The sequence below is a fragment of the Oncorhynchus mykiss genome, chromosome 27, assembly GCF_057628025.1.
Source record: "Oncorhynchus mykiss isolate SJ-2025 chromosome 27, ASM5762802v1, whole genome shotgun sequence".
In the NCBI taxonomy this organism is placed as follows: Eukaryota; Metazoa; Chordata; class Actinopteri; order Salmoniformes; family Salmonidae; genus Oncorhynchus; species Oncorhynchus mykiss.
In genome coordinates, this window is record NC_143048.1 from 17,966,290 (window position 1) to 17,990,769 (window position 24,480).

The 24,480-nt window shown below is 43.5% G+C and overlaps 1 protein-coding gene across 3 annotated transcripts in view; it reads right to left on the reverse strand.

Annotated features, from left to right (window-relative positions):
• Positions 1-24,480, reverse strand: part of LOC110507646 (neurobeachin) — a 340,890-nt gene that overhangs the window by 150,443 nt on the left and 165,967 nt on the right. For all 3 annotated transcript variants that reach the window (XM_036965229.2, XM_036965231.2, XM_090224708.1), the window contains one exon: positions 7,386-7,532. In XM_036965229.2, the coding sequence (XP_036821124.2) occupies positions 7,386-7,532 (147 nt within the window). The remainder of the gene's footprint in view (positions 1-7,385; positions 7,533-24,480) is intronic.

The window sequence follows — 24,480 nt, forward strand, 5'->3', positions numbered from 1 at the left end:
CCCAAACAGCAAGCAATGCAGGTGAAGAAGCACGGTGGCTAGGAAAAACTCCCTAGAAAGGCCAAAACCTAGGAAGATCCATCCAGTCTGTACTGCTCTACCTCTACATCCGTCCAGTCTGTACTAATCTACCCCTACATCCATCCAGTCTGTACTGCTCTACCCCTACATCCATCCAGTCTGTACTGCTCTACCTCTACATCCGTCCAGTCTGTACTAATCTACCCCTACTTCCATCCAGTCTGTACTGCTCTACCCCTACATCAATCCAGTCTGTACTGCTCTACATCCATTCAGTCTGTACTGCTCTACCTCTACATCCATCCAGTCTATACAGCTCTACCTCTACATCCATCCAGTCTGTACTGCTCTACCTCTACATCCATCCAGTCTGTACTGCTCTACCTCCATATCCATCCAGTCTGTACTAATCTACATCCATCCAGTCTGTACTGCTCTACCTCCACATCCATCCAGTCTGTACTGCTCTACATCCATCCAGTCTTTACTGCTTTACCTCCACATCCATCCAGTCTGTACTGCTCTACCTCTACACCCATCCAGTCTGTACTGCTCTACCTCTACACCCATCCATTCTGTACTGCTCTACCTCTACATCCATCCAGTCTGTACTGCTCTACCTCTACATCCATCCAGTCTGTAATGCTCTACATCCATCCAGTCTGTACTGCTCTACATCTACATCCATCCAGTCTGTACTACTCTACGTCTACATCCATCCAGTCTGTACTGCTCTACCTCTACATCCATCCAGTCTGTACTGCTCTACCCCTACATCCATCCAGTCTGTACTGCTCTACCCCTACATCCATCCAGTCTGTACTGCTCTACATCCATTCAGTCTGTACTGCTTTACCTCCACATACATCCAGTCTGTACTGCTTTACCTCCACATCCATCCAGTCTGTACTGCTCTACCTCTACATCCATCCTGTCTGTACTGCTCTACCCCTACATCCATCCAGTCTGTACTGCTCTACCCCTACATCCATCCAGTCTGTACTGCTCTACATCAATTCAGTCTGTACTGCTTTACCTCCACATCCATCCAGTCTGTACTGCTTTACCTCCACATCCATCCAGTCTGTACTGCTCTACCTCTACATCCATCCAGTCTGTCCTGCTTTACCTCTACATCCATCCAGTCTGTACTGCTCTACCCCTATATCCATCCAGTCTGTACTGCTCTACCTCTACATCCATCCAGTCTGTACTGCTCTACCCTACATCCATCCAGTCTGTACTGCTCTACCCCTACATCCATCCAGTCTGTACTGCTCTACCTCTACATCCATCCAGTCTGTACTGCTCTACCTCTACACCCATCCAGTCTGTACTGCTTTACCTCCACATCCATCCAGTCTGTACTGCTCTACCTCCACATCCATCCAGTCTGTACTGCTCTACATCCATCCAGTCTGTACTGCTTTACCTCCACATCCATCCAGTCTTTACTGCTTTACCTCCATATCCATCCAGTCTGTACTGCTCTACCTCTACATCCATCCAGTCTGTACTGCTCTACCCCTATATCCACCCAGTCTGTACTGCTCTACCTCTACCTCCATCCAGTCTGTACTGCTCTACCTCTACATCCATCCAGTCTGTACTGCTCTACCTCTACATCCGTCCAGTCTGTACTGCTCTACCCCTACATCCATCCAGTCTGTACTGCTCTACCCCTACATCCATCCAGTCTGTACTGCTCTACATCTATTCAGTCTGTACTGCTTTATCTCCACATCCATCCAGTCTGTACTGCTTTACCTCCACATCCATCCAGTCTGTACTGCTCTACCTCTACATCCATCCAGTCTGTACTGCTCTACCTCTACATCCATCCAGTCTGTACTGCTCTACCCTACATCCATCCAGTCTGTACTGCTCTACCCTACATTCATCCAGTCTGTACTGCTCTACCCTACATCCATCCAGTCTGTACTGCTCTACCCTACATCCATCCAGTCTGTACTGCTCTACCCCTACATCCATCCAGTCTGTACTGCTCTACCCCTACATCCATCCAGTCTGTACTGCTCTACCTCTACACCCATCCAGTCTGTACTGCTCTACCTCTACACCCATCCAGTCTGTACTGCTCTACCTCTACATCCATCCAGTCTGTACTGCTCTACCTCTACATCCATCCAGTCTGTACTGCTCTACCTCTACATCCATCCAGTCTGTACTGCTCTACCTGTACATCCATCCAGTCTGTACTGCTCTACCTCTACATCCATCCAGTCTGTACATCTCAGGACCTGATAGAACAGTGTTGCTCAGTTGGTAGATGAGGATTCTTGCAATGCAACGATTGTGAGTTTGATTGCTGCTGGGGCCACCCATTTAAAAATGTATGCACACACTATGGATAAAAGTGTCTGCTTAATTGCATTTATTAATATTATATTACATGTTTCACTGTAGCCCTGCCAGCTGTATGAACTCTCCTGCCTGCCTGTTCAGATAAAAACTCCAAGCCTCCAAGAGAATATTCATTTTAAATGTCATTATTTAAACATGCAATTTATTTTCTGGACATTCAGACATCATGTCATGGAACAGGTCTTATTAACAGACCCTTTCGTCTGCATGGATGTGTCCCAAATGACACCCTTTTCCTATATAATGCACACTTTGGACCCTTTATAATGCACACTATGGACCCTGGTTAAAAGTAGTGCACTATAAAAAGGAATAGGGTGCCATTTGGGGTGTAGTCCATGACTCAGTGTTCTAATGAAAATAAAATGTATAGATATCAAACAACCATCTCATATGTTTTAATGAGTAATTGTGATTCGTTTATTTCAATATTTATTTCTACTGAGGAGGTTGATTCAAGTAATTTTCATTCATTCTTTTGTTTTCATAGTTTCTCTGTCTGTTATAATCAGTAAGATCATAGAGTTAATGTGGGTTAATAGTTCAGTTTGTCAGGTTAGGTAAATGTTAGTTTAGCCACTGATTGTCTGGGCCATTTAGAAGGGGAATGGTGACATACAGTGCCTTCGGAAAGTATTCAGACCCCTTGACTTTTTCCAAATTTTGTTACATTACAGCCTTACTCTAAAATTGATTAAATATATGTTTTTCCTCAGCAATCTACACACAGTACCCCATAATGACAAAGTGAAAACAGGTTGTTAGAATTTTTGCAAATGTATTAAAAATAGAAAACAGAAACACCTCATTTACATAAGTATTCAGACCTTTTGCTATGAGACTCAAAGTTGAGCTCAGGTGCATCCTGTTTCCATTGATCTTCTTGAGATGTTTCTACAACATTATTGGAGTCCACCTGTGGTAAATTCAATTGATTGGACATGATTTGGAAAGGCACACACCTGTTTATTTATACAACGGGTAGGTCTAATCCTGAATGTTGATTGGTTAAAACCGCATTCCAGCCGGTGTCTGTTCCACAAACTGCCACCGGCTAAATCTATGACGTTAAAATACCTATTTACTCTCTTCCATCTGACTGCGCTATCCACTGTCTCATCAGCCCAGCCAGGCAACTTATAGACTTGATCTCCACTTTAGCATCTAGACAATATCTCACATTTCTTTTAGACTAACATTTCGTTTTCAACAGCTGAGATCTGAATAAACCTTGCAGTCCGCCTCTCCAACATTTACAACATTGTTTAGATATTCAAATTCAATATCCTGCTGTCCGGGACAAGAAAGACTGGCAGGCAGCGTTTCTCAGCCAGTCGAAATACATATATACAAAAAAAATTGAATTGAAAAAAGGTCAAATAAAACATTGCTAATTTGCAGTCTTTCCAACTTCAAAAACACACTCCTGCAACCCACCTCACCAATTAAAAAAAAAGGATTATTTACCTCAAATCTGAAATCCACAATAGAAGCTAGCCAGAAGCTAACCAGAAGCTAACCAGAAGCTAGCCAATTCACTGGCTAACGTTAGTTTTAAGCTAATCACGGTTGATGGTCATCAGCTATCCTTTAGCTTGAAAAGCTATCGGCAGTTTTGTACAACGCGACCGGACCTATTTTTCTCTCCATATCCCCGGATTTCAACCGAAAGCTCTGGACATTTACACCTGGATCTTGCAGCTAGCACGCTGCTATCCGTGTGACAATTGTCTTACGACGATCCTGGAGCAAACATCAATTATTCCGGAGCTAGCCAGCTGGAGAGTTCCATCAGCCACTCCTGGAGCCCCACCGGGTCTTCACAACTGGACTACCGACGTTATCTGCCCGAGGGAATTATCCAACTGGCGCCTCTGTCGATACGTTACCTGAACGCCCATCTGAGGCCATCTAATCGTTAGCTGTCTTATCGGCTGCTATCTGAATAGATCTATCGGAAAAATGTTCTTGGGTCACTATAACTATATCTATTTTGACAATTGGATTGATCCCCTCTACCACACGGAACCCCACTAATCTACCGACGGAAACGCACGAGGTGGCTAAAAACAGACCTCCATCCTATGCTAGCCTGCTACCGATGGCCCGGCCTAGCTGAATCGCCGTTACCCCAACCAACCTCACTACTCACTGGACCCTTATGATCACTCGATTAAGCATGCCTCTCCTTAAATATGCCTTGTCCATTGCTGTTCTGGTTAGTGTTTATTGGCTTATTTCACTGTAGCCTCTAGCACTGCTCATTATACCTTATCCAACCTTTCAGTTCCACCACCCACACATGCGATGACATCACCTGGTTTTAATTATGTTTCTAGAGACAATATCTCTCTCATCATCACTCAATACTTAAGTTTCCCTCCACTGTATTCCCATCCTACCATACCTTTGTCTGTACATTATACCTTGAAGCTATTTTATCACCCCCAGAAACCTCCTTTTACTCTCTGTTCCGGACGTTCTAGACGACCAATTCTCATAGCTTTTAGCCGAAGCCTTATCCTTCTCCTCTGTTCCTCTGGTGATGTAGAGGTGAATCCAGGCCCTGCAGTGCCTAGCTCCACTCCTATTCCCCAGGCACTCTCTTTTGATGACTTCTGTAACCGTAATAGCCTTGGTTTCATGCATGTCAACATTAGAAGCCTCCTCCCTAAGTTTGTTTTATTCAGTGCTTTAGCACACTCTGGCAACCCGGATGTTTTAGCCGTGTCTGAATCCTGGCTTAGGAAGACCACCAAAAATCCTGAAATCTTCATCCTTAACTACAACATTTTCAGACCTTTTTAGGGTCTTTGAAAGCCAAGTCAACAAACAGATTACCGACCATTTCGAATCCCACCATACCTTCTCCGCTATGCAATCTGGTTTCAGAGCTGGTCATGAGTGCACTTCAGCCACGCTCAAGGTCCTAAACGATTTCTTAACCACCATCAATAAGAAACAATACTGTGCAGCCGTATTCATTGATCTGGCCAAGGCTTTCGACTCTGTCAATCACCACATCCTCATCGGCAGACTAGATTGCCTTGGTTTCTCAAATGATTGCCTCGCCTGGTTCACCAATTACTTCTCTGATAGAGTTCAGTGTGTCAAATCGGCCTGTTGTCCGGGCCTCTGACAGTCTCTATGGGGGTGCCTCAGGGTTAAATTCTTGGACCGACTCTCTTCTCTGTATACATCAATGATGTCGCGCTCTTGCTGCTGGTGAGTCTCTGATCCATCTCTACGCAGACGACACCATTCTGTATACTTCTGGCCCTTCTTTGGAAACTGTGTTAACAACCCTCCAGGCAAGCTTCAATGCCAGACAACTCTCCTTCCGTGGCCTCCAATTGCTCTTAAATACAAGTAAAACTAAATGCATGCATTTCAACCGATCGCTGCCTGCACCTGCCCGCCCGTCCAACATCACTACTCTGGACGGTTCTGACTTAGAATATGTGGACAACTACAAATACCTAGGTGTCTGGTTAGACTGTAAACTCTCCTTCCAGACTCACAATCCGTTTTGTCACCAAAGCCCCTGTACGCTCTCATTGTCTGGCCCTCGCTTCATACTCGTCGCCAAACCCACTGGCTCCAGGTCATCTACAAGACCCTGCTAGGAAATGTCCCTCCTTATCTCAGCTCGCTGGTCACCATAGCAGCACCCACCTGTAGCACGTGCTCCAGCAGGTATATCTCTCTGGTCACCCCCAAAACCAATTCTTCTTTTGGCCGCCTCTCTTTCCAGTTCTCTGCTGCCAATGACTTGAACGAACTACAAAAATCTCTGAAACTGGAAACACTTATCTCCCTCACTAGCTTTAAGTACCAGCTGTCAGAGCAGCTCACAGATTACTGCAAATGTACATAGCCCATCTATAATTTAGCCAAAACAACTACCTCTCCCCCTACTGTATTTCTTTATTTTGCACCCCATTATTTATATCTCTACTTTCCAGATTCTTCCACTGCAAATCTACCATTCCAGTGTTTTACTTGCTATATTGTATTTACTTCGCCACCAAGGCCTTTTTTTTGCCTTTACCTCCCTTATCTCACCTCATTTGCTCACATTGTATATAGACTTATTTTTCTACTGTATTATTGACTGTTTGTTTTACTCCATGTGTTTACTTACTCTGTGTTGTTGTATGTGTCGAACTGCTTTGCTTTATCTTGGCCAGATCGCAATTGTAAATGAGAACTTGTTCTCAACTTTCCTTCCTGGTTAAATAAAGGTGAAATAAAAATAATAATACATATTAAAAATCTAACCTGACAGAGCTTGAGAGGATCTGCAGAGAAGAATGGGAGAAATACAGGTGTGCCAAGTTGATAGCGTCATACCCAAGAAGACTCAAGGCTGTAATCGCTGACGAAGGTGCTTCAACAAAGTACTAAGTAAAGGGTCTGAATACTTATGTAAATGTGATGCTTCCATTTTTAAAACAATTATAAATTAGCAAAAATTACTGAGGGGAAAAAAATACAATTGAATCCATTTTAGAATAAGGCTGTAAGTTAAGAGGTCTGAATACTTTCCAAATGCACTGTAGGGTGCATTCCAAATGGCACCCTATTGCACTACTTTTGACCAAAGTACTATGTGCCCTAGTCAAAAGTAGTGCACTAACTAAATAATAGGGTGCCATTTGATACGCAGTCATGTTCAGATTGATCATCGTTCCGGAATCAATATAGTTTAACTTGGACTGAGATGACTGACTGACCTCTGGAGACAAACAGGCGAGGAAGGAACGGCGCTGGAGAACCAAAACAACACAGAACGGTTCGTTTCACACACACACTATCACACAGGAACTATACTTTCACCTGAACACCTTGGAAACACTGTCCAGATCCACTTACACTGCCAAACACATAAACCATGACCCAAACATAGGATAAAGATGTGCGTGTTTGTGTGTGTATGTGTGTGTGTGTGTGAGTGCGTGTTTGTGTATGCGTCTCACCAGCCAGGTTGTCCATCTCTTTCTCCTGCAGCAGACTGGCAGTGTCATCGTCTCCATCCAACATCAGGTCCGTCTCTGGGCTCTGATTGGCTACTGTCTGGCTGTGGAACCCCTTCTTCGACTTGACCAACTCATCCTCCTTGCTGCCTGGAGGGGGAGTGGGGAGGGCAGAAAGACAAAACAGTAGGAACAGTCAGTCAGAGAACAGTCAGAACAGAGGGTGGCGAGAGAGGAATAGTCAGAAAAGTCAGACAACAGCCAGACAGAACAGTCATACAGCCAGAGAACAGTCAGACAGAACAGCCAGGAAACATTCAGACAGCTAAACATCTCAACCCTGAACCCTAAAGAGCAGATTCAAATCAGTGTGGAAAGATAAGGAGATTAAAAATGCTTTCAAGTGTCACATCAGTGGAGCCAAAGGGGAATCTGGTTTTGATAGTTTTCTAAAACGCATACCATAACATCCGGCAAGCTACAAAAGTCTGGATTATCCAGTACCCACAATCTCTACATGAAACGTCCAATGATGACTGACTTGGAGTAAAAAGAAGTGTACTGTAGTATTTCATAACTATTGACATCAGAACCCACAGTGAACATATGAACACATTTAATACATTTCCAGCATCTAAACTGATAGGCTTTTTCAGCGTTTGTTGTCAGACAAGATAAACTATGAAACACTGTTTTCTCTATAGAAAGCGGCAACAGAGTGCTGAGAATATATCTCCTGCTCAGAGTCTTTTGGAACTGTATCTATCGGCTGCTGCTGCTTTCAGAGCTCAGACAGAACCACACTGAACAAACAGATCAATTAAGAGACTGGTAACACCATCACATCTCATCATACGGCCATACAGGTACAGTCTAGTGGAACAGGACCATCCCTCTACAGGCTGTGTCCCACCTTAAAGTTCACCCACACCATACAGTACATACAGACTATACAGTACATCCACACCATACAGTACATACAGACTATCCAGTACATACAGACTATACAGTACATACAGACTACACAGTACATCCAGACTACACAGTACATCCAGACTATACAGTACATCCACACCATACAGTACATACAGACTATACAGTACATCCACACCATACAGTACATACAGACTATACAGTACATCCACACCATACAGTACATACAGACTATACAGTACATCCACACCATACAGTACATCCACACTATACAGTACATCCACACCATACAGTACATCCACACCATACAGTACATACAGACTATACAGTACATCCACACCATACAGCACATCCACACTATACAGTACATCCACACCATACAGCACATCCACACTATACAGTACATCCACACCATACAGTACATCCACACCATACAGTACATACAGACTATACAGTACATCCACACCATACAGTACATACAGACTATACAGTACATACAGACCATACAGCACATCCAACTATACAGTACATCCACACCATACAGTACATCCACACCATACAGTACATACAGACTATACAGTACATCCACACCATACAGCACATCCACACTATACAGCACATCCACATTATACAGTACATCCACACCATACAGTACATCCACACTATACAGTACATCCACACCATACAGTACATCCAGACTATACAGTACATCCACACCATACAGTACATCCACACTATACAGTACATCCACACCATACAGTACATACAGACTATACAGTACATCCACACCATACAGTACGTACAGACTATACAGTACGTACAGACTAGAGGTCGACCGATTAATCGGAATGGAAGATTAATTATGGCCGATATTTTCATAACAATTGGAAATCGGTATTTAAAAAAACCAATTTTTTTTACACCTTTATTTAACTAGGCAAGTCAGTTAAGAACACATTCTTATTTTCAATGACGGCCTAGGAACGGTGGGTTAACTGCCTTGTTCAGAGGCAGAATGACAGATTTTTACCTTGTCAGCTCGGGATTCGTTTTTGCAACCTTCCGGTTACTAGTCCAATGCTCTAACCACCTGCCTTACATTGCACTCCGCGAGGAGCCTGCGTGGCAGGCCTAGCCCCAGCCCAACCCCAACCCCAGCCCAAACTCAACCCCAACCCTAGCCCTACCCCTACCCCAACCCAACCCAACGCAGACCTACCCAACCCAACCCAACCCAACCCCGCCCACTCCAACCCCAACCCTAGCCCCAACCCCAGCCTAACCCCAGCCCCAACCCAACCCCAGCCCAACCCTAGCTCCAGCTCAACCCCACCCCAAGCTCAGCCCAACCCCAGCATGCCAGCTAAACCCATCCCCATCCCCAGCACACGTCTGTTACACATGACCTCACAGAGATGCCTATGAGGATTTGTCTTCTTTAAGGTCATACAGTATCTGTGAGAAACAGGAACTCTCTGTGTGTGTAAGAAAAGCTGCAGAACGCGTCTGGAAAAATGGGAGGTGTATGACACTCGTCTGCCATGTTTTCTCTCAGCGAGGCTCTCAGTATGCCTGGCGCTCCTAGAAGGAACAAGCACCTTGTCTTGAAGAGATCTCCTTCAACTGTTGTCAGCACGATTACTGTGAAAAAAGCAGCTTCCTGCTCTGTCTCGTGTCTGGAGAGCTTTCATCAGACGCATGGAAGAAGTTGGAGTGTTTCGGAAGTGAATTCTGTGTAGCGTTAAAGAAAGGCCAGAGCTATCTAGCAGCCAGCAAGCAGTCAGCCAGCCAGCCAGCAGCCAGCCACTTGTCTAGCATCAAAGAGAAGAGAGTGAAACTTAAAACTGTAATTCAGTAAAGCGTCATTATCCTTCATAGGGTCAACGAGGGGAAGCTGAGCAGAGAAGCTGACTCTCTGATTGGCACGATGGAGCAGAGGACCCGAGTGGGAACTAGACTAAATAAACCATGCTGATTTCTACAGGCATGCCACCAACATCAATAAGAGAGAATGAGAGCGAGCAAGCAACAGAGAGAGCAAGAGAAAGAGAGAGAGAAAAGGAGAGAAAAAAAAGAGTGAGAGGAGGGGACCGAGCAAACTGCTTTGTCCACAATGCAATTTAGTTATCAAGGGGTAAAATATAGGGTTATAAATAATCAGAAAAAAAGAAGCAGGACAGGGAGAGAAAATGTGCTGACATGAAAAGCCATCTTGTCATGAGTGATAGCCACTCCACTCAGAGATGTTCCCTAATCAAAGCGGGCGGTGAGATAGATGGCCGTTTGTCAACATTAAGATCTGACAGCGCTGAGGTGTCAAGGCTGCCTCGTTAGAAAGCTTTTAAATCCTCCACCTTTCCCTTCACAACACACGGAGGAGGAGGAAAGAGATTGGGATATTGTGTTTTTATATAGGAAGAATGGCAAATATAAGGTGATCAGGTTTATGATTCAGAATCAACAAGAAAAGAAAAGAAAAGCATTGAAGATAGAGAGAGGGAGAGGGAGAGAGAGGGACCGGGAGTGGAAGAGAGAGGGAGAGAGAGAAAAAGGGAGAGAGAGCGAGAGGAGGAGGAAGAGAGAGCAAAGCTAATGTCACCCATTCCCTATCGCCATGTCAACAGGACAGACTGACACATTTTCAATGTTTCCACTACGAGGACATTTCCCTCCCAGTCCGAGGGTGATGATAACAAGTGGATGTGGGCTTTCAGCTTTGGTCAAATAAAGTTTACAATCTCAGAGAAGGGAACTATTTTAGTGTTCAGTAGTTTTACTGTTCAATGTGGAATAGATAATAGTTGATAGGCTTCTAAAAAAGAAGCAAAGGCTCAAACTGTGATATAACGGTCCATGTTTTATATATTGGGAGAACCCTGAAGTATTCTATGGCATGAGCCTTTCATTTTTATAGCCTCAGTCAGAGTCAAGGAGCATGTGTTTTTCTTGGTCTCCTACGTCTCATAAGCCCCAACCTCTCGCTCCTTAAGGAGAAACTCTATCACATGTTGTTTCACTTAACAGCCTACTCTGCTACAGTACATTTCCCAACAGAGGAATAAGTCTAATGGCAAATATACTTTAGAATAATTCAATATATACAACCATAAATAAAAGATGAAACATTAGAATTACAGTGGAGCTTTTTTTGAATAACAAATATTGTACATCAATTACACAAACTGGATCAAACAAAATGGGCAATACTGCTATGCAGGACATGTATATTTACTGCAAAAGAAACAGGCTGAACATCCATCATTTATGTTTTGGAAAGTCATTAAAAAAGCTTTATGTTGTGTGTTCGTCCACCACACTAGCGACCTGACAAGAACCGTTTTGGAGATAACGTTTCCTCCCATGCCTCCACGCTACCAACACAGATCCCGCCCAGAACAGCGAAATCGGAGACAGATGCAAAGTTTTAGCGTTTGTTTTGGACAGTAACAGCAATGCAGAATGGGCTTTTTCCTCCTCCTTTCTTGCCTCTTGCCTCTTCCCTCTCTCCAGACACTGTTCCTAGATGGGGGTGTCCCTCTACCCCTAACAAACCCAGCCTTAATTAACCCATGCCTACTTGTCTCTGTAAAGTCTCTATGCTTTATGACATGATAATCCTACAGAGTGATAACAGGGCAAAACACCACTCTGTCTCCTTGCACTGCTTCATGAACTGTGTTTAATATAGTAGCATTTCCTATTCACATAGCAGTGTTTCCTTAACTGTAGTCCCCTCTTCTCTTCTCTTCTATTTTCCAGCCTACATCATTCCCAGATCTCTCTCTGCCCTCCTATGGAGCCTCTCTCCCTCCCCCTGCCTCTCTCTCCACGGGATTCACATTCCACACGATACAAGCAGTCCGGCATCACTGAACCCTGGGATAGTCTGAACGCTGGGAGACGCTGCTCAGTCTAAAACAGGAAAGAAACAAAGAGTAGAAACAGAGAGTAGAGAGAGAGTAGAAACAGAGTAGAGAGAGTAGAAACAGAGTAGAAACAGAGAGTAGAAACAGAGAGTAGAGAGAGAGTAGAAACAAAGAGTAGAGAGAGAGAGTAGAAACAGAGAAGACAGAGAGAGTAGAAACAGATAGTAGAGAGAAAGTAGAAACAGAGAGTAGAAACAGAGAGTAGAGAGTAGAAAAAGAGAGTAGAAACAGAGTAGAAACAGAGAGTAGAGAGAGAGTAGAAACAGAGAGTAGAGAGAGAGTAGAAACACAGAGTAGAGAGAGAGTAGAGATAGAGTAAAGACAAAGTGTAGAGAGAGAGTAGAGAGAGTAGAAACAGAGAGTAAAGACAGAGAGTAGAGAGAGAGTGAGACAGAGAGTAGAGAGAGAGTAGAGAGAGAGTAGAGACAGAGAGTAGAGTTAGAGTAAAGACAGAGTAGAGAGAGAGTAGAAACAGAGAGTAGAGACAGATAGTAGAAACAGAGAGTAGAGAGAGAGAGTAGAAACAGAGAGTAGAGACAGAGAGTAGAGAAAGAGTAGGGAGAGAGTAGAAACAGAGAGTTGAAACAGAGAGTAGAGAGAGAGTAAAAGCAGAGTAGAGAGAGAGTAGAAACAGAGAGTAGAGAGAGAATAGAAACAGAGAGTAGAGAGAGAGAGTAGAGAGAGAGTAGAAACAGAGAGTAGAGAGAGAGAGCGTAGAAACCGAGAATACAGAGAGAGAGACAGAGTAGAGAGTAGAAACAGAGAGTAGAAACAGATAATAGAGACAGAGTAGAGGGAGAGAGTAGAGAGAGAGAGTAGAAACAGAGAGTAGAAACAGAGAGTAGAGAGAGAGAGTAAAAGCAGAGTAGAGAGAGAGTAGAAACAGAGAGTAGAAACAGAGAGTAGAGAGAGAATAGAAACAGAGAGTAGAGAGAGAGAGTAGAGAGAGAGTAGAAACAGAGAGTAGAGACAGAGAGTAGAGACAGAGAGTAGAGAGAGTAGAAACAGAGAGTAGAAACAGAGTAGAGAGAGAGAGTAAAAGCAGAGTAGAGAGAGAGTAGAAACAGAGAGTAGAAACAGAGAGTAGAGAGAGAATAGAAACAGAGAGTAGAGAGAGAGAGAGTAGAGAGAGAGTAGAAACAGAGAGTAGAGAGAGAGAGCATAGAAACAGAGAATACAGAGAGAGAGACAGTAGAGACAGAGAGTAGAAACAGAGAGCGAGAGTAGAAACAGAGTCTAGAGAAAGTAGAAACAGAGTAGAGAGAGTAGAAACAGAGAGTAGAAAGAGAAGAGACAGAGAGTAGAGACAGAGTGGAGAGAGAGTAGAGACAGAGCGTAGAGGGAGATAGTAGAAACAGAGTAGAGACAGAGAGTAGAGACAGAGAGTAGAGACAGAGAGTAGAGAGAAAGCGTAGAGAGAGAGTAGAAACAGGGAGGAGAGAGAGAGTAGAAACAGAGAGTAGAGAGAGAGAGTAGAAACAGAGAGTAGAGAGAGAGAGCATAGAAACAGAGAATACAGAGAGAGAGACAGTAGAGACAGAGAGTAGAAACAGAGAGTAGAGAGTAGAAACAGAGAGTAGAAACAGATAGTAGAGAGACAGAGTAGAGGGAGAGAGTAGAGAGAGAGAGTAGAAACAGAGTCGAGAGAAAGTAGAAACAGAGTAGAGAGAGTAGAAACAGAGAGTAGAAAGGGAAGAGACAGAGAGTAGAGACAGAGTGGAGAGAGAGTAGAGACAGAGCGTAGAGGGAGATAGTAGAAACAGAGTAGAGACAGAGAGTAGAGACAGAGAGTAGAGACAGAGAGTAGAGAGAAAGCGTAGAGAGAGAGTAGAAACAGGGAGGAGAGAGAGAGAGTAGAAACAGAGAGTAGAGAGAGAGAGTAGAAACAGAGTCGAGAGAAAGTAGAAACAGAGTAGAGAGAGTAGAAACAGAGAGTAGAAAGGGAAGAGACAGAGAGTAGAGACAGAGTGGAAAGAGAGTAGAGACAGAGCGTAGAGGGAGATAGTAGAAACAGAGTAGAGACAGAGAGTAGAGACAGAGAGTAGAGACAGAGAGTAGAGAGAAAGCGTAGAGAGAGTAGAAACAGGGAGGAGAGAGAGAGAGTAGAAACAGAGAGTAGAGAGAGAGTAGAAACAGAGTAGAGAGAGAGTAGATATAGAGTAGAGTTAGAGTAAAGACAAAGTAGAGAGAGAGAGTAGAGAGAGTAGAAACAGAGCGTAAAGACAGAGAGTAGAGAGAGAGTGAGACAGATAGTAGAGAGAGAGTAGAGAGAGAGACAGAGAGTAGAGAGAGAGTAGAGTTAGAGTAAAGAGAGAGTAGAGAGAGAGTAGAAAGGGAAGAGACAGAGAGTAGAGACAGAGTGGAAAGAGAGTAGAGACAGAGCGTAGAGGGAGATAGTAGAAACAGAGTAGAGACAGAGAGTAGAGACAGAGAGTAGAGACAGAGAGTAGAGAGAAAGCGTAGAGAGAGTAGAAACAGGGAGGAGAGAGAGAGAGTAGAAACAGAGAGTAGAGAGAGAGTAGAAACAGAGTAGAGAGAGAGTAGATATAGAGTAGAGTTAGAGTAAAGACAAAGTAGAGAGAGAGAGTAGAGAGAGTAGAAACAGAGCGTAAAGACAGAGAGTAGAGAGAGAGTGAGACAGATAGTAGAGAGAGAGTAGAGAGAGAGTAGAGACAGAGAGTAGAGAGAGAGTAGAGTTAGAGTAAAGAGAGAGTAGAGAGAGAGTAGAAACAGAGTAGAGAGAGAATAGAAACAGAGAGTAGAGAGAGAGAGTAGAGAGAGAGTAGAAACAGAGAGTAGAGAGAGAGAGCGTAGAAACCGAGAATACAGAGAGAGAGACAGAGTAGAGAGTAGAAACAGAGAGTAGAAACAGATAATAGAGACAGAGTAGAGGGAGAGAGTAGAGAGAGAGAGTAGAAACAGAGAGTAGAAACAGAGAGTAGAGAGAGAGAGTAAAAGCAGAGTAGAGAGAGAGTAGAAACAGAGAGTAGAAACAGAGAGTAGAGAGAGAATAGAAACAGAGAGTAGAGAGAGAGAGTAGAGAGAGAGTAGAAACAGAGAGTAGAGACAGAGAGTAGAGACAGAGAGTAGAGAGAGAATAGAAACAGAGAGTAGAGAGAGAGAGTAGAGAGAGAGTAGAAACAGAGAGTAGAGACAGAGAGTAGAGACAGAGAGTAGAGAGAGTAGAAACAGAGAGTAGAAACAGAGTAGAGAGAGAGAGTAAAAGCAGAGTAGAGAGAGAGTAGAAACAGAGAGTAGAAACAGAGAGTAGAGAGAGAATAGAAACAGAGAGTAGAGAGAGAGAGAGTAGAGAGAGAGTAGAAACAGAGAGTAGAGAGAGAGAGCATAGAAACAGAGAATACAGAGAGAGAGACAGTAGAGACAGAGAGTAGAAACAGAGAGCGAGAGTAGAAACAGAGTCGAGAGAAAGTAGAAACAGAGTAGAGAGAGTAGAAACAGAGAGTAGAAAGAGAAGAGACAGAGAGTAGAGACAGAGTGGAGAGAGAGTAGAGACAGAGCGTAGAGGGAGATAGTAGAAACAGAGTAGAGACAGAGAGTAGAGACAGAGAGTAGAGACAGAGAGTAGAGAGAAAGCGTAGAGAGAGAGTAGAAACAGGGAGGAGAGAGAGAGTAGAAACAGAGAGTAGAGAGAGAGAGTAGAAACAGAGAGTAGAGAGAGAGAGCATAGAAACAGAGAATACAGAGAGAGAGACAGTAGAGACAGAGAGTAGAAACAGAGAGTAGAGAGTAGAAACAGAGAGTAGAAACAGATAGTAGAGAGACAGAGTAGAGGGAGAGAGTAGAGAGAGAGAGTAGAAACAGAGTCGAGAGAAAGTAGAAACAGAGTAGAGAGAGTAGAAACAGAGAGTAGAAAGGGAAGAGACAGAGAGTAGAGACAGAGTGGAGAGAGAGTAGAGACAGAGCGTAGAGGGAGATAGTAGAAACAGAGTAGAGACAGAGAGTAGAGACAGAGAGTAGAGACAGAGAGTAGAGAGAAAGCGTAGAGAGAGAGTAGAAACAGGGAGGAGAGAGAGAGAGTAGAAACAGAGAGTAGAGAGAGAGAGTAGAAACAGAGTCGAGAGAAAGTAGAAACAGAGTAGAGAGAGTAGAAACAGAGAGTAGAAAGGGAAGAGACAGAGAGTAGAGACAGAGTGGAAAGAGAGTAGAGACAGAGCGTAGAGGGAGATAGTAGAAACAGAGTAGAGACAGAGAGTAGAGACAGAGAGTAGAGACAGAGAGTAGAGAGAAAGCGTAGAGAGAGTAGAAACAGGGAGGAGAGAGAGAGAGTAGAAACAGAGAGTAGAGAGAGAGTAGAAACAGAGTAGAGAGAGAGTAGATATAGAGTAGAGTTAGAGTAAAGACAAAGTAGAGAGAGAGAGTAGAGAGAGTAGAAACAGAGCGTAAAGACAGAGAGTAGAGAGAGAGTGAGACAGATAGTAGAGAGAGAGTAGAGAGAGAGTAGAGTTAGAGTAAAGAGAGAGTAGAGAGAGAGTAGAAACAGAGAGTAGAGACAGATAGTAGAAACAAAGAGTAGAGAGAGAGTAGAAACAGAGAGTAGAGACAGAGAGTAGAGAAAGAGTAGGGAGAGAGTAGAAACAGAGTAGAAACAGAGAGTAGAAACAGAGAGTAGAGAGAGAGTAGAAACAAAGTAGAGAGAGTAGAAACAGAGTAGAAACAGAGAGTAGAAACAGAGAGTAGAGAGAGAGTAGAAACAAAGAGTAGAGAGAGAGAGAGTAGAAACAGAGAATACAGAGAGAGTAGAAACAGATAGTAGAGAGAAAGTAGAAACAGAGAGTAGAAACAGAGAGTAGAGAGTAGAAAAAGAGAGTAGAAACAGTAAAAACAGAGAGTAGAGAGAGAGTAGAAACAGAGAGTAGAGAGAGAGTAGAGAGAGAGTAGAGTTAGAGTAAAGACAAAGTAGAGAGAGAGTAGAGAGAGTAGAAACAGAGAGTAAAGACAGAGAGTAGAGAGAGAGTGAGACAGAGAGTAGAGAGAGAGTAGAGAGAGAGTATAGACAGAGTAGAGAGAGAGAGTAGAGTTAGAGTAAAGACAGAGTAGAGAGAGTAGAAACAGAGAGTAGAGACAGATAGTAGAAACAGAGAGTAGAGACAGAGAGTAGAGAAAGAGTAGAGAGACAGTAGAAACAGAGAGTAGAAACAGAGAGTAGAGAGAGAGAGTAAAAGCAGAGTAGAGAGAGAGTAGAAACAGAGAGTAGAAACAGAGTAGAGAGAAAGTAGAAACAGAGAGTAGAGAGAGAGTAGAAACAGAGAGTAGAGAGAGAGAGCGTAGAAACCGAGAATACAGAGAGAGAGACAGAGTAGAGACAGAGAGTAGAAACAGAGAGTAGAAACAGATAGTAGAGAGACAGAGTAGAGGGAGAGAGTAGAGAGAGAGAGTAGAAACAGAGTCGAGAGAAAGTAGAAACAGAGTAGAGAGAGTAGAAACAGAGAGTAGAGACAGAGAGTAGAAAGAGAAGAGACAGAGAGTAGAGACAGAGAGTGGAGAGAGAGAGTAGAGAGAAAGTGTAGAGAGAGTAGAAACAGAGAGGAGAGAGAGAGAGTAGAAACAGAGAGTAGAGAGAGAGTAGAGAGAGAGTAGAAACAGAGAGTAGAGACAGAGAGTAGAGAGAGAGAGTAGAAACAGAGAGTAGAGACAGAGAGTAGAGACAGAGAGTAGAGAGAGAGAGTAGAAACAGAGAGTAGAAACAGAGTAAAAACAGAGAGTAGAGAGAGAGTAGAAACAGAGAGTAGAGAGAGAATAGAGAGAGAATAGAGACAGAGATTAGAGAGAGAGTAGAAAGAGAGTAGAGACAGAGTAGAGACAGGGAGTAGAGTGAGAGAGTCGAAAGAGAGTAGAGACAGAGTAGGGAGAGAGTAAAAGCAGAGTAGAGAGAGAGTAGAAACAGAGAGTAGAAACAGAGTAGAGAGAGAATAGAAACAGAGAGTAGAGAGAGAGTAGAAACAGAGAGTAGAGAGAGAGAGCGTAGAAACCGAGAATACAGAGAGAGAGACAGAGTAGAGACAGAGAGTAGAAACAGAGAGTAGAAACAGATAGTAGAGAGACAGAGTAGAGGGAGAGAGTAGAGAGAGAGAGTAGAAACAGAGTCGAGAGAAAGTAGAAACAGAGTAGAGAGAGTAGAAACAGAGAGTAGAGACAGAGAGTAGAAAGAGAAGAGACAGAGAGTAGAGACAGAGAGTGGAGAGAGAGAGTAGAGAGAAAGTGTAGAGAGAGTAGAAACAGAGAGGAGAGAGAGAGAGTAGAAACAGAGAGTAGAGAGAGAGTAGAGAGAGAGAGTAGAAACAGAGAGTAGAGACAGAGAGTAGAGAGAGAGAGTAGAAACAGAGAGTAGAGACAGAGAGTAGAGACAGAGAGTAGAGAGAGAGAGTAGAAACAGAGAGTAGAAACAGAGTAAAAACAGAGAGTAGAGAGAGAGTAGAAACAGAGAGTAGAGAGAGAATAGAGAGAGAATAGAGACAGAGATTAGAGAGAGAGTAGAAAGAGAGTAGAGACAGAGTAGAGACAGGGAGTAGAGTGAGAGAGTCGAAAGAGAGTAGAGACAGAGTAGGGAGAGAGTAAAAGCAGAGTAGAGAGAGAGTAGAAACAGAGAGTAGAAACAGAGTAGAGAGAGAATAGAAACAGAGAGTAGAGAGAGAGTAGAAACAGAGAGTAGAGAGAGAGAGCGTAGAAACCGAGAATACAGAGAGAGAGACAGAGTAGAGACAGAGAGTAGAAACAGAGAGTAGAAACAGATAGTAGAGAGACAGAGTAGAGGGAGAGAGTAGAGAGAGAGAGTAGAAACAGAGTCGAGAGAAAGTAGAAACAGAGTAGAGAGAGTAGAAACAGAGAGTAGAGACAGAGAGTAGAAAGAGAAGAGACAGAGAGTAGAGACAGAGAGTGGAGAGAGAGAGTAGAGAGAAAGTGTAGAGAGAGTAGAAACAGAGAGGAGAGAGAGAGAGTAGAAACAGAGAGTAGAGAGAGAGTAGAGAGAGAGTAGAAACAGAGAGTAGAGACAGAGAGTAGAGAGAGAGAGTAGAAACAGAGAGTAGAGACAGAGAGTAGAGACAGAGAGTAGAGAGAGAGAGTAGAAACAGAGAGTAGAAACAGAGTAAAAACAGAGAGTAGAGAGAGAGTAGAAACAGAGAGTAGAGAGAGAATAGAGAGAGAATAGAGACAGAGATTAGAGAGAGAGTAGAAAGAGAGTAGAGACAGAGTAGAGACAGGGAGTAGAGTGAGAGAGTCGAAAGAGAGTAGAGACAGAGTAGGGAGAGAGTAAAAGCAGAGTAGAGAGAGAGTAGAAACAGAGAGTAGAAACAGAGTAGAGAGAGAATAGAAACAGAGAGTAGAGAGAGAGTAGAAACAGAGAGTAGAGAGAGAGAGCGTAGAAACCGAGAATACAGAGAGAGAGACAGAGTAGAGACAGAGAGTAGAAACAGAGAGTAGAAACAGATAGTAGAGAGACAGAGTAGAGGGAGAGAGTAGAGAGAGAGAGTAGAAACAGAGTCGAGAGAAAGTAGAAACAGAGTAGAGAGAGTAGAAACAGAGAGTAGAGACAGAGAGTAGAAAGAGAAGAGACAGAGAGTAGAGACAGAGAGTGGAGAGAGAGAGTAGAGAGAAAGTGTAGAGAGAGTAGAAACAGAGAGGAGAGAGAGAGAGTAGAAACAGAGAGTAGAGAGAGAGTAGAGAGAGAGTAGAAACAGAGAGTAGAGACAGAGAGTAGAGAGAGAGAGTAGAAACAGAGAGTAGAGACAGAGAGTAGAGACAGAGAGTAGAGAGAGAGAGTAGAAACAGAGAGTAGAAACAGAGTAAAAACAGAGAGTAGAGAGAGAGTAGAAACAGAGAGTAGAGAGAGAATAGAGAGAGAATAGAGACAGAGATTAGAGAGAGAGTAGAAAGAGAGTAGAGACAGAGTAGAGACAGGGAGTAGAGTGAGAGAGTCGAAAGAGAGTAGAGACAGAGTAGGGAGAGAGTAGAAATAGAAAGTAAAGAGAGAGTAGAGACAAAGTCTCATTACTACACCCTCTATACCTGGAGATCAGCCCTGGCCTAGATACTCTGTAAGTACAGTAGATTCTCTGTAGCTAGACGCTCTGTGTCTAGATGCCCTCTAGCTAGATGCCCTTAAGCTTGATGCCCTGTAGCGAGAGGCTCTGTAGCTCGATCCCATGTAGCTAGATGCCCTGTAGATAGATGCTCTGCAGCTAGATGCTCTATAGCTATAGCTAAATGCCCATGTAGCTAGATGCTCTGTAGCTAAATGCTCTGCAGCTAGATGCTCTGTAGCTATAGCTAGATGCCCTGTAGCTAGATGCCCTGTAGCTAGATGCTCTGTAGTTGGATGCTCTGTAGCTAAATGTTCTGTAGCTAAATGTTCTGTTGCTAGAGAGAGAGAGAATAGAGAGAGAATAGAGACAGAGATTAGAGAGAGAGTAGAAAGAGAGTAGAGACAGAGTAGAGACAGGGAGTAGAGTGAGAGAGTCGAAAGAGAGTAGAGACAGAGTAGGGAGAGAGTATAAATAGAAAGTAAAGAGAGAGTAGAGACAAAGTCTCATTACTACACCCTCTATACCTGGAGATCAGCCCTGGCCTAGATACTCTGTAAGTACAGTAGATTATCTGTAGCTAGATGCTCTGTGGCTAGATGCCCTCTAGCTAGATGCCCTTAAGCTTGATGCCCTGTAGCGAGAGGCTCTGTAGCTCGATCCCATGTAGCTAGATGCCCTGTAGATAGATGCTCTGCAGCTAGATGCTCTATAGCTATAGCTAAATGCCCATGTAGCTAGATGCTCTGTAGCTAAATGCTCTGCAGCTAGATGCTCTGTAGCTATAGCTAGATGCCCTGTAGCTAGATGCCCTGTAGCTAGATGCTCTGTAGTTGGATGCTCTGTAGCTAAATGTTCTGTAGCTAAATGTTCTGTTGCTAGATGCTCTGTAGCTAGATACCCTGTAGCTAGATGCCTTGTAGCTAGATGTCCTGTAGCTATAGCTAGATGCCCTGTAGCTAGATGCTCTGTAGCTATAGCTAGATGCCCTGTAGCTAGATGCTCTGTAGCTAAATGTTCGGTTGCTAGATGCTCTATAGCTAAATGCCCTGTAGCTAGATGCCTTGTAGCTAAATGCTCTGTAGCTAGATGCCCTGTAGCTAGATGCTCTGGAGCTAGTTAATCTGTAGCTGAATGTTCTGTTGCTAGATGCTCTGTAGCTAGATATCCTGTAGCTAGATGCTCTGTAGCTAGATGCCCTGTAGCTAGATGCTCTGTAGCTAGATAACCTATAACTAAATGTTCTGTTGCTAGATGCTCTGAAGCTAGATACCCTGAAGCTAGATACCCTGTAGCTAGATACCCTGTAGCTAGATGCCTTGTAGCTAGATGCTCTGTAGCTAGATGCTCTGTAGCTAGACGCTCTGGAGCTGGATGCTCTGGAGCTAGATGCTCTGTAGCTAGAAGCTCTGTAGCTAGATGCTCTGGAGCTAGATGCTCTGGAGCTAGATGCTCTGTAGCTAGAAGCTCTGGAGCTAGATGCTCTGTAGCTAGAAGCTCTGTAGCTAGATGCTCTGTAGCTAGATGCTCTGTAGCTAGAAGCTCTGGAGCTAGATGCTCTGTAGCTAGAAGCTCTGGAGCTAGATGCTCTGGAGCTAGATGCTCTGGAGCTAGATGCTCTGTAGCTAGATGCTCTGTAGCTAGAAGCTCTGGAGCTAGATGCTCTGCAGCTAGAAGCTCTGTAGTTATACCTTTACTCATCACTTACTGTATTATTGAGGTTCCAGGCATGCTCCACAGAGCTATACCTTAGAGAGCTCATTGAAAGTCAGTCAGACAACATGCAGCTCTCATCTCCTTCAGAGTGAATCTTCATTAGTCATAATAATGAACCAGGGAATGGCAGGCTAGAGAGGATATAGTATAATTTACAGAATGGTAGCAAGTGATGATGTGTGTTCTACTGCTATGTAGTAGAGTGTGTGTTTGTCTGCGTGTGCGTGAATTTGTGCGTGCATGTGTGTGCAAATTCTGCTGTAACGAGCTATAAAGATCCGTGTGTGAGTAGCAGAGGGTCAGAGAGAGCCTGATTGTCCACTACTTTTGACCAGAGCCTATGGGGGAATAAGGTGCCATTTGGGACGCACACTGCCTGTTCATCTGAGCAAGGCAGCAAGGACACCTGGAGGTAGAACAGCCTGTTAAACACTGGATCAATATGAACCTGACTTCCATTTCATGGTTCCCCAGTTCCAATCAGCTAACTATATCCTCTGCTGCTGCTACAGAACACAGAGGGTATAGTCATACTGACAGACAGAGGGCAGAGACACAACGCTAACCCTCCTTAGTCCTCCTCACCCTGTCAATGTTGAAGTTTCAATCCACACATTCAAGAAGGAACTGAAGAGTAAACTCTCTCTCTCTCAACAGGCCTTCCCACTAAAATCTATATCTGTAATAACCACTACATAGCTAACAACCCACTGGCATTATGTTTTGTTAACTTCTATATCTGTAATAAACAGACTATGTTCTATGTATGTGTACTACGGTTGGTGGGAGTGGCTGTCAAACCACAGGAAACAGAGTTTGGAGACGGAGACTACTAACGATCTGATGCTCTAGATTATCCACTAAAGATACATCTCATCTTTAATATGGGCTGTGTCCCAAATCGCACAACATTTCCTATATAGAGCACTACTTTCGACCAAGGCCCATAAAGAGAGTGGGGGAGGGTAGAGATTGTGAGGGGGGAGAGCAAGAGAGAGAGAGCAAAAAATACAATCCTTCTCACAGGAGAAACTTCTACATTATTGTAGTCATTAGAAGCACTGAGAGACACCAGGGTGTCAACAAGTCTTCAGACTGGGAGAGACACCACTGACACGCACATACGCCACCTACTAAAGGACAGGGAGAACAACAGTTTACAAACAGGAAAAAAAGCATTGACAACATTATTTTCTTCAGGGTCTGCTGCAGAAAGAAAGCATCAGAACACACACACACACACACACACACACACACACACACACACACACACACACACACACACACACACACACACACACACACACACTAGAATTTACTTGTTCAATGAATAGGAATATATATATATATATAACATATTTTTGCTGTTATCCTGTTTATCTCACTCTTAACAACTTATTAGTTAGTTGTTACTGTATTTCTGACTGCTATTCTTTCTTTTTGCAACATGAAATCACTATCAGTCAGCATGTGGAACATTTAGGACATAAAACCCATCAACCTTTGGACTAAAGAGTTTAGCACTGGAGTTCAACACAAATCTTAAAGATGTTCACGTCATCATTCTGCAGGAGACATGGTGTAAGGCTGACATTGTCACTCACTGCCCCACAGGCTACAGAGAGGTCATTGTGCCGTCACAGCAACACAGCTCTGTCAATAGAAGCAGAGACTCTGGAGGACTGATCATTTGGTACAAATCCTACAACATCTAATTGATCCCCTCAAAATTGGCAAATATCACATTTGGTTAAAACTGAAAAAATAACTTGTACTGGCAGAAAAATATGTGTTCCTTGGCGCAATATATATCCCCCCCTCAGAATCCCCATATTACTCAGAGGAGATCTTCCCCACCCTTGAGGAAGAGACGTGCCATTTCCAGGCCCAGGGAAATGTGCTCATCTGTGGAGACACAAATGTGCGCACAGGAACACTACCTGATCTAACGAGCACACGAGGGGACAGCTTTATTACAGGCCATAGTGTCTCTAACTGTCTTCATCTCCCCCATAGGAACAACAGTGACAGCACCGTCAACAAAAAAAAGAGAGAGAGAGAGAGAGAGAGAGAGAGAGAGAGCGAGAGAGAGGTTTCAACACTGTATATACATAATATGACATTTGTAATGTCTATTGTTTAGAAAAATGTTAACGGTTAATTTCTATTGTTTATTTCACTTTTGTATATTATCTACCTCACTTGCTTTGTCAATGTTAACACATGTTTCCCATGCCAATAAAGCCCAATGAATTGAATTGAGAGGAAGCAAGCAAGAGAGAGAGAGAGAACACTGGATTCTCCAATTACCTTGAATGAGCTACAGGACAAAATAAAAACCCTCCAACCCAAAAAGGCATGTGGTGTTGATGGTATCCTTAATGAAATGATCAAATATACAGACAACAAATTCCAATTGGCTATACTAAAACTCTTTAACATCATCCTTAGCTCTGGCATCTTCCCCAATATTTGGAACCAAGG